The 10,117-nt window shown below is 48.7% G+C and overlaps 1 protein-coding gene across 1 annotated transcript; it reads left to right on the top strand.

The window, feature by feature from the left end:
• Window positions 1-2,751: 2,751 nt before the first annotated feature.
• Window positions 2,752-9,161, top strand: CCL5 (C-C motif chemokine ligand 5). The gene is made up of 3 exons (XM_021704318.1): window positions 2,752-2,872; window positions 4,253-4,364; window positions 8,650-9,161. The coding sequence occupies exons 1-3, from the start codon at window positions 2,797-2,799 to the stop codon at window positions 8,735-8,737; spliced, it is 276 nt and encodes a 91-aa protein (XP_021559993.1). The 5' UTR covers window positions 2,752-2,796; the 3' UTR covers window positions 8,738-9,161.
• The last annotated feature ends 956 nt before the right edge of the window (window positions 9,162-10,117 follow it).

Raw genomic sequence — 10,117 nt, 5'->3', positions numbered from 1 at the left:
AATATACTGATTCCATGAGTCCAGACCGGATTTTGCACAGAAGGTAATGAGGGGTAGAAATGGAATTACAATTAGGGTCTACCCTCTCTCTGGTTCCCACAATCCACTGGAACCACCGAAAGGGACGAAATAGACTCCTATTGCCTATACCCGTTGCCTATTCCTGCTCAGCAACACCACCATCCTACCTACCCCTCATTCTCACTACCACTTACACACACACACACACACACACTTACAGCAGAAAGGTTCACCAGGATTAAGGATGAGGATCATGTTGGTCCATCTCACTTCTTACCTCAGCTAGTGTCCCAACTCAGCATATTTGGTATCCAGGAAAATACTTTGCTTTCTTCCTCAAAGAGGGAAACTGAGATCAGAGAAAGGAAACAGAAATAGAGCTCACATGGACAAACTGAACCTTAGCAGAAGTTTCAGGATTTCTCTAGAAACAATGCAGTGTGGTAGAAAGTCTATGAACCCAGACAGACTTGGGTTCAATGTCGAGCTCTACCACTGTGGGCTATGCGACCTCAGCGAGTCGCTTAACTTACACCTTAACTGACCTGTCTGCTTAAAAACAAACACTTTTTGTGATAAAGCTCACTAATCCATATTAATTGGGAGTCTGATCTAGACTGCTGAAAAGCCTAAGTATAGAATATCCCTAAAGGGACTGCCATTATAATAACGTGATAATAATAGCTAACGTTATTAAGTACTTAACATGCGTCAGGCACACGAACACATTCATAGGAACTTAACTGTCTCAACAGCTGTGGGGAGGACCATTATCACCCCTGGTTTAGAGATGAGGGAACTGAAGCCAGAGAGATTAAGTATCTGGCCAAAGGCTATCTAATAAATGGGAAAAACACCAAAGACCCTGCTCTTGGCCTCCAGGCTACACGGCCTCCCACATGTTTGGTACCTAAGGGGACTGTGTGAGGGGAACAATTAAAACAGGTAGACCATTTTTGTGTGGATAGATGAATGTTTCAAAAGTGCTTCCATGTGTTTCTTTAAATGAGATGGCCATGGTTTTCAAAATTGCGTTTCTATTGTAAATGGGTGAATGAGTCATGAGGTGGTGAGGAGAGGCTTCCGAGGACAGGCTTAGAACAGCCGCCGGCACCTAGACAGGACGCGGTAATGGCTAACTGCCTGACTGATGTGACTCAGTGGAAAAGGCTCGAGCCTGGTCGTCAGAAGCACCTCGGTTGAATCCCACTGATCAGCCACATGACTCTGAGGACCTTAATGACCTCTTCTGTGAAATGAGAATAACCACCCTTCCTCAAAGTCCCTGTGAGGAGAAACGAGAGGTCTTCCCATTCTAGGTCATTCAGTCACCCTCAGCCCCCAAGTTATGTATGTCACAAGAGCTAGCAAGAAAATATTCTTGGTAGGAGACTATTTTTTTTAAGTTACTTTTCTTTTTAAATGTGTTTGCTCTTGTCACTGTCCATAGACAATTTTCTCTTAGATAATTCAGATTTCAACCTCAGTCCAGCCCAGCCCAGCCCAGGCCAAACTGTCACTATTCTGAATTATCCGAATTGGAATGGATGAAGAGGGCGCCTGGGTGGCTCAGTTGGTTAAGCATCTGCCTTCGGCTCAGGTCATGATCCCAGGGTCCTGGGATGGAGCCCCACGTCGGGCTCCTTGCTCCACGGGGAGTCTGCTTCTCCCTCTGCCCCTTCTCCTCCCCTCCCCCCAGCTCATTCTTGCTCGCTCTCTCTCAAAAATAAATAAATAAATCTTTAACAACAACAACAAAAGGAATGGATGAAGAGTTACTGAACCCAAGTCATTGGAATGGAGTAAGGAACTTGTCTCTAATCAAGACCCCACATGGGTTCAGTTCACGGATGTCCCCAACCATGAACATTTTCATGGTAGGTAGTACTGAGTGGACAGGGCACTGAAGCAAGAACCAGGGCACCCAGGTTCTGATCCCATCGTTCATTTGCTGTGTGTTCTTAGCAAGTCATTTCTGCTCTCTGGGCCTCAGTTTCCTCCTCTGCAATTGAAGGACATGGAAGAAATGATCCCTAGGGTCCTCTGCAGCTTTCAAATTCGGTAACTTTTGTATCCAAGAAGATTTGAGAAAGGAGATGGGATCCCAACGTTTACTGAATTTCCTCATCTGTAAAATGGGGGGGAGGCAGGAATGAGCATAATAATAGTAAATGAGTTGAGCTTGTAAAACCTTTAGAATAGTGGCTGGCACCATCGGGTGGGTGTTCTCACCTCCTTTGGGGGCTATATGTCAGAGAACCCTCCCTTCCATGGATGAGAGGGGAAATACGGATCTGTAATGCATGAGCAAGAACATTGAAAGCAACCAAATAAACACTGAGTTTATTTCTAATCCATCCTAACTGCCCTCCTCTGCCCCCGGGGAAGCAGCATCCTGACCTCTGATGAGCACCTCTGCTCCAGAAGAGGAAGCTGAAGATGCCATCAGAGGAGGTTTTCCACCACCAGTGCCTATATTAGCTCTTCTGGAGGGCAAAGAAGGAACCGATGAGCTCACTCTGGACCAGAGGCGGTAAGGAGGAGAGAGAGAAAGGGACTCAAATTTCCGGAGGCTGTTTCAGTTTTCTTTTCCGTTTTGTGCAATTTCACTTATGGTATCAAGCAGTCCATGGCCGCTGTTTTGGAAACTCCCCTTGGGGGGGCGCCCCTTCTACTGGCCTGACTCTATAAAGGGCCAGCCTCAGCAGCAGAGGATCCCTGCAGAGGATCCTGAGACAGCAGGTGGCTCTCCCGCAGCCTATACCCGCAGGTACCATGAAGGTCTCCGCAGCTACCTTTGCAGTCCTGCTGGCCGCTGTCGCCGTCTGCGCTCCTGCCTCTGCCTCCCCATGTAAGTCAGGTCCCGAGCACCGCAGCCTGAGCCAGACCCTCACGCTGGCCCAGACTTCGCCCTCCTTTCCGGCTGCAGCATTTATGCTGTCGGAACCCAGTGATTTATATTCCCAGATAGTGCTTTACCCAGATGTCCAGCTGTCCCTGGAGCCACCACACAGCAGGGACCCTCTCTGCTCAAGTCTTCTGTCCTCGAGATCTACACCCAAGCCGTCCAGGTGCTGAGCGCGGACCGATGCTGGGGCTATTAGCAGGCAGAGGCAGCCTTGAACTGACCTTGAAACACAGCTAACTTATGCCTATCACCAGCAGGGTTCCTAAGAAACTTCTAAGCTTGGGACAGTCATATTCTCCCCATTTCATAGATGGAAAAAGTGGGGCTTGGGAGAGGATTTTAATTTTTTTAATTTTAATTTTTTAAAGATATATTTATTTGAGAGAGAGAGAGGGAGAGAGTGGGGGGGCAGAGAGAAAGGGAAAGAGAAAATCTCCAGCAGACTCCCACTGAGCAAGGAGCCTGACGCAGGGCTCGATCCCACCACCCTGAGATCATGACCTGAGCTGAAATCCACAGTGGGACGCTTAACCAACTGAGCCACCCAGGTGCCCCAGGGGAGGATTTTTTAAAAGCCTAGTATGGATCAAGTATTATGCTGACTGCTCTGCATGTACCATGTCATTTAATACTTGCCACTACTCTTAGAGAAGCTGAGCTTGACTTAGAGTGGAGTTAAGTAACTTGCCTGAGGTCACACAGGAAGTGGGGAAACTGGTGTTCAAACCCAGTTGTAGCTGGCTTTTAACACTCCTACCTTACCAGGAAGTGGCAACTGACACTTCCCAGGGTCATCCTGAATTAACTGAGCAACAAAAAGTCCTCCTCTGTTCAGAGCCCTTCTTATCATGCCTCAGCCAGAGGCTCCCAGGATGCAATACACATCTTCAGGCCCCTCTTGAGGGTTGAGGCTGAGCCATGAAGTCCGAGTTTTGGAAGCCTCCCCCAACCCACCGTAGATCTCAAAGAAACAAAGTTCTGAATCTATTGAGGATTCTGGGAGGGCAAGAATAAGGGCAAGGGGCCCAAGACGAGATAGGAGGAAGCCCAGCATATCCGTAGAGCCAAAGGCAAAGGGTTATGGTGTAGAGGGAAGGATACAAGCAAGACTCGAGGATTAGATGAAAGATTGCAGAGATCTTCTCAATCCTCTGTTGGAATCCCCCACTCTGCTACTGTGTGTCCACGGCCAAGTGACTTTACCTCTCTGAGCTTCAGTTCCAGCTAAAGGAGGATAAGAGTCTATCCAAGATAACATACCCAGCCCAATACCCTGTGTGCAATGGCAATGAATACAGGGGTCTCCTTGTTTTCTCCTCCCAGATGCTTCGGACACCACACCCTGCTGCTTTGCCTACATCTCCCGCCGACTGCCCTTCACCCACATCCAGGAGTATTTCTACACCAGCAGCAAGTGCTCCATACCAGCAGTCGTGTGAGTCCCAGCCCTGTGGACCCTCTAGTGGGGAGGAGGGGGGAGTGAGGAAGGGACACCTCTTGTCCCAGAGCCAGCCCCCCACAGGAGCCCTCTAAGAGGGCACCCTATCCACTCCTACCCATCTTCCAGCTGCTCAATTAGCCATAGTCCCTCCCTCTGCAGCTTCAGACCCCCCACCCACCCACTATCACGTAGATTAGATAAGGGGCTCCTGGGGCGGTTCTCCCCACTCTGACGAACTGGGTCAGGTCTCTGATCTTTAGGAGTATGACTTTTACTTTAATGTGACCTACAATGCTCCTGCATGGAGAAAAGATCGACACAGTCATCTCTCTCCAATTAAGAACCCCACATTCTCCCTATCCCACACCCAATTGAATCCACCTACAACCTCAGAGGATCTAAGGAGGAGAGGTCAGAGGCCAGAGCCCTAGTTACAGTCAAGTGTATTTAAAAGAAAATTATCAATTGGTGAAGAAATAATGACATGAGATTCTCCTTTAAATATGCGAACTAATACATTTGAAAAAATTAAGTCTACTACCTAGAAAGTGCCTACTGTGTATCAAATGTGTTACATGGATTACCCCTAAATTTCACTATAACAACCCTTACAGGTATGCATAATTCTCTCCATGTTTCGATAATGAACCTGAGACCCAGAGAGGTTTGGTGACTTGCCCAAGGTTGCACAGTAAGCGAGGGATAGAGCCTGTCTTTGGAGCTTCCTCTTTCTACTACAGAAAGGTCAACAATGATGGTTGCTTAAGAAATTTAAGATGAGGGGCGCCTGGGTGGCTCAGTTGTTAAGCATCTGCCTTTGGCTCGGGTCATGATCCCCGGGTCCTGGGATCGAGCCCCACGTCGGGCTCCCTGCTCGGCAGGAAGCCTGCTTCTCCCTCTCCCACTCCCCCTGCTTGTGTTCCCTCTCTCACTGTCTGTCTCTGTCAAATAAATAAATAAAATCTTTAAAAAAATAAAAAATAAAGTGTACAATTAAAAAAAAGAAATTTAAGATGATAGAGACTTAAAGAATGAAAATGGGGTAATCATGAAGTTTCCTATATAACAGCGAAGTTTTTTTATTTTTATTTTTTTTAAGATTTTATTTATTTGTGAGAGAGAGAGCGCACAAGCAGGGGGAGCGGCAGGCAGAGAGAGAAGCAGGCTCCCCACTGAGCAAGGAGCCTGATGCGGGGCTCGATCCCAGGACTCTGGGATCATGACCTGAGCCGAAGGCAGACACTTAACCGACTGAGCCACCCAGGCATCCCTCGAAGTTTTTTAATCCAAAAATTCCTGTGACACTTGCAAAGCTATAGGTATTCAGAATTACCTTTTGTTCTGGTGAGTCCTTCAAAGTATAGTGGTAATATTTAGCACTACTAATTTTATCTCTGAAAACAAATATTTTTCAAAAGAAAAAAAATCTTTCTGAGCACCTGTTACGGGAAGGTAGAGATGAATAAACCACAATCCCTGCCCTCATGGGACTCACAGTCTGATACAAGGAAAAGACAAATGCAGAATGACTGGAGTAACCCTGCATTAAAAAAAATTACAAAAGGAGAGAGGGAGCACATCCAGCCTCGGGGGTGAGGGGAAGTTTGCTGCAAAAGGTGTTTGAGAAAAGCCTGAGGGACTGGGTACACTAGGCAGAGCGAATGTCGCCAGGACTCTCCTTTGGTTGAAGCAGCATCCCCGTGTAGAAAAGCAATGAGGGCCTCAAGTGTCAGCACAATGATGCTGCGTTAGAGCGAGTGAGATGAGCTGGCACAGGGAAAAGCCTAGAAAGGTCAGGTCCAGTTAAGAGGCTGTTACGGTTATCCATGTGAGCGGTATTGAGGCTAAACAGGACCTGAAGGGGAAGGGAAGGAGCGATGGGGTAGGAAACCATCACAGGTGGAGTCAGCAAGCCCTGGCAGGTGAGGTGAGGTCAGGAGCAAGGACGAGAGGGGGGTTAAGTGACTGAGGTTTCTACCCAGACGGCTGGAGAAGGGCGGACGCCCCCCGCCCCCGCCAAGTCTCAAGGAAGAGCTGTTTAAAGAGGAAAGAACCAAAGTGCCAGCACGAAAACCCTGTGGCAATGTCCAGCAAGGAGCGTGAGAAGAGGGGTTTGTAGCTAGAAAACAGCGTTGGGGCTAGAGATAGGACATTCTTTTATAGGAGGAAAGGGTCTCCTGAGATGAGAGTGGCAATCTTTAGCAGAGTCTTGGTGAACAATGGCCCCAGAGCTAGTCAGCCTTGGTTAGAATTGGCAGTGGCAGGAGCTTGGACCCAGCAGTTAACCTCTCTGAGCCTCCGTTTCTTCATCTGCGAAGTGGAGTGAAAAAGAAGTACTTCCCTCACTGGGTCAAAGGGAAAACAAGGAAATGAAAGACGAAATTGGAATATATCCTGGCACACAGTTGGTGCCTGATAAGTGTTAACTTCTCCTCCTTCTCCAAATGTACTATTATATACACAGAAGTGACAAACTTGATGAGTGAATGCAGTTCATTCACTAACTCATTCAATAAACACCCATTAAGCCCCCGCACTGTGCCAGACCGAGGGCCAGAGACTTGGGAGAAAAACACAGAAAAGGGCAGCAATTCTGAGAACACCTGCTCTCAAGGGGCAGGCGGAGGAGGTTGCTCCCAAGAGAACAGGCAGGAAGAGAGGCAGGAGGGGAGTCAGGCAAGTAGGAGGTCCCCAAAATGGGGGCAGGGAGAGCAGCTTAGCTTAGCCAGGAGGGGTTGTTCCTCAGTCTCACGTTCTTCAGGAGGAAATGGAGGCCTGAGAAGCCCTCACTCTAGATATTCGTTTCCTGCCCTTTTGATTTCCTGGCCACTGGCTGAGGGGGCCAAGAGAGAGGATAGCAAGTCTGCAGGATTTCCTGTCGGACTCATGGCTGAACAAGGGCAGGGGCTTGGTCTGAAGCTCCCTCACCACCCCAAATAAGCAAACAAACACTAGGAGGCATGAGAGCCCAGAATACTCCATCTGCTCCCTTTCTCTCCTCTGCACACTAGAATGGAAGAAAGAGATGGTCAAGGGACTCTGAGTTTCAGAAAAGGGGAGGCAGCTTCCTCAAGAACAAACACTATCCAGGATAGAACCTGAAAAGAAACCGAGAAACCCTCATTCTCACCAGACGACCTAAGCCCTCACTTTGTCTGAAAACCTTTAGGCTCATAAAGGTGCAGGAAAACATCCTAAAGAAGCCGAAAGGAGAAAGGTCCAAGTAGACAGGGCTGGCCCAAAAGTAACATGCTAATGGGCAGCGCCGCTCACTAGGCCCACGGTCTCCCCCAGATAGAGCCGGTCTCCCAGCAAACAGGCAAGGCAGGCAGCTAGACTGAGGCCGTGCCCTGCAGGCTTTTATACCTCCAACGCCTATCATCAACACCTGTGGAAACAAGGCCTCTCCCTCCCAGAGGCCTCCACGTTCCGGCGGGGTTCATTGGTAGAAGTGCTTTGACAACAGCTATACTTCGGGGCCTTCGACCTCGCTGAGCACTGATACCCAGTACCAGGACCTTTGTCATGTGGCTCTGATCCCTCCCAAAGAAGAATCCCATAACATCCCAATAACAATACGTGTGTGGTATTTTCCACACCTCCACAATACTATCTCATTTGAGTCTCACAACAACAGTGCAAAGTAGGAATTATTTCTATCTATATTTTAGAGGTAAACAAATAGATTCAGAGGCCCGAAGTGATTTGCCAAGGTGAATGCACTAATGAGTAGTGAAATCAAGACCCAAGGTCATGTCTGTCACTGATGCACACACGCATAGATGTATTCATCTGTTGAGCGTCCACCCCGTGCCAGGCACTGTATTATCTAAAGCCAAATCGCACCTTTGGTTGTTTTTTTTAACCACTTCTTATCTCTCACTTAGTCAACTGTGACTCAGTTCCTAGAAGACACCTCTTCTTCTCTGCATCTTGAGCACCCAGCACAGAGTCTGAAACCGAGATGCACTGAGGAAAGCTAGTGGTTGACGAGCTCAATCCTAGACTCCTCAGGGTCCATATGCCCTTAGCTCTCCGGGTTGCATGGGTTTGTGTGGGGGTTAACATGCACACAGATCTGCTTTTGGTTGGGAGCCCTACGACCCAACAGAAGAGGAAATATCCTTTCCTTAAAAGCTACAAATCCAACCTTACAGAGCTCCAAGAATGCCCCAGCCCAGTACCATCATCTTCATCCCCTTGTGGCTCAGTCCACCTCATCCCCAAAACTGGCTGTCCGGGTGCTGACCAGGTCTCATCCTGTCCTCTTCTCCCACAGCTTTGTCACCCGGAAGCACCGCCAAGTGTGTGCTAACCCACAGAAGAAATGGGTGCGGGACCATATCAACTCTTTGGAGATGAGTTAGGATGGAGGGAGTCTTGAACCTGAACTCATGCAAACTTCCCTAGTGCTTCTTGTTCTTGTCCTAACCAGCTTGGGAGACTCCCCACAAACCCCTGCTCCCACTCCCTCCTGGGAGGGCACAAATTCCACCAGCCAGCAGCAGCTATAAAAGCCTCCTCCACCTGAAGCTCCCAAGAGCTCCTGAGGCTCTGCCTTGTGCACACAGTCTCTCGGCTCTGAGCTTCATTTAGGCCCCTCGGCTTCTTGGCCCCGGCTCTGCAATCAGAAAGGAAGTCAACTTGCCTCTGGAGGTGAAGAAGGGAGGAAGACTGGGCTCCTTCGGTAAAGTCCTGCGGCCACAGATCCTCTCTCAGCCCCCTCGCTGGGAAGGGCTGACTGGCAAAATGTGAGAAATCAGCTTCCCATTAAAATTCTCCATGCAGTTACCAAGCTGGCTCCTGGTTTGACTGCCTCCTAGGGAACCCTCCTTCCTCGTGAGCATTGAGCAATTAGCTACATATTGAATTTAACTGTCTGTCTTTTTAGAGTTCTTTAGCAGACTTTCTGGTGCGACTTCAAGTATTTTATTAGGAGTTCATATCATATCTTTGTAGAATGTTCCCTAAGTTTGGATTTGCCTGGGTGTTTCCTCATAATCCGATTCAGGTTAAACATTTCTGGCAGGGACACCACATGGGTGACACTGGGTTTCTCAGTGCAGCACATCAGGGTACATGTTGGTTTACTGGTGATGTTGAGTCTGATGGCCTGACGGTCCAGATTTTCTTGCCACAGCAAGCTCGCTGATGTGTGCCAGGCACCATGCCAGGCATGGGAGGTTGGCGGGGAGAGAGATGAATGAGCCACAAGCCACAATCTTTAACTTTAGGCAGATTAAACATATGATAAACACCTAAAGGGAAGCAACTGTTCAAAAAGCTGTGGTCACACTAGGAGTGGGAGTGGCGGGGGGATGACACCACTGAAGGAGGTGAGGCAGGGTGCCTGGGGGAGAAAAGAGATGTCAGAGATGAGACAGCGTTTGAATGAAGTTTGGAAGATTGGAGAGCCAGTTTAGCAGGTAGGAAAGGCCTGACAGGTAGAGGGAACAGCATATGTAAAAGTAGGAGGTACGGGAGGCAGCTCCTCACCACACAGGGAAGAGTTCAGTCTCTTGCAGCCAAGGAGAGAGGTGTGTGTACAAACGGGGCTTTCCCCCTCCTGCCATTTTCCTGATGACTAATCCTAAGAACCATCCCTGCCCCTCCCATGGGCTGATGTGCGCTTGACAGTTCACCAAATGCTTTGACTTTCTTTCCCGTACATGCCTCACCACAGCCCCTCCAGCTCCCAGACAGGCATGACTTTCCCACTTTTCAGATGAGGAAACGGAAGCTCCCAG

The sequence above is a fragment of the Neomonachus schauinslandi genome, chromosome 15, assembly GCF_002201575.2.
Source record: "Neomonachus schauinslandi chromosome 15, ASM220157v2, whole genome shotgun sequence".
Lineage (NCBI taxonomy): Eukaryota > Metazoa > Chordata > Mammalia > Carnivora > Phocidae > Neomonachus > Neomonachus schauinslandi.
The sequence above is the reverse complement of the archived record's forward strand: the minus strand, read 5'-3'. Positions and strand labels throughout refer to the sequence as shown.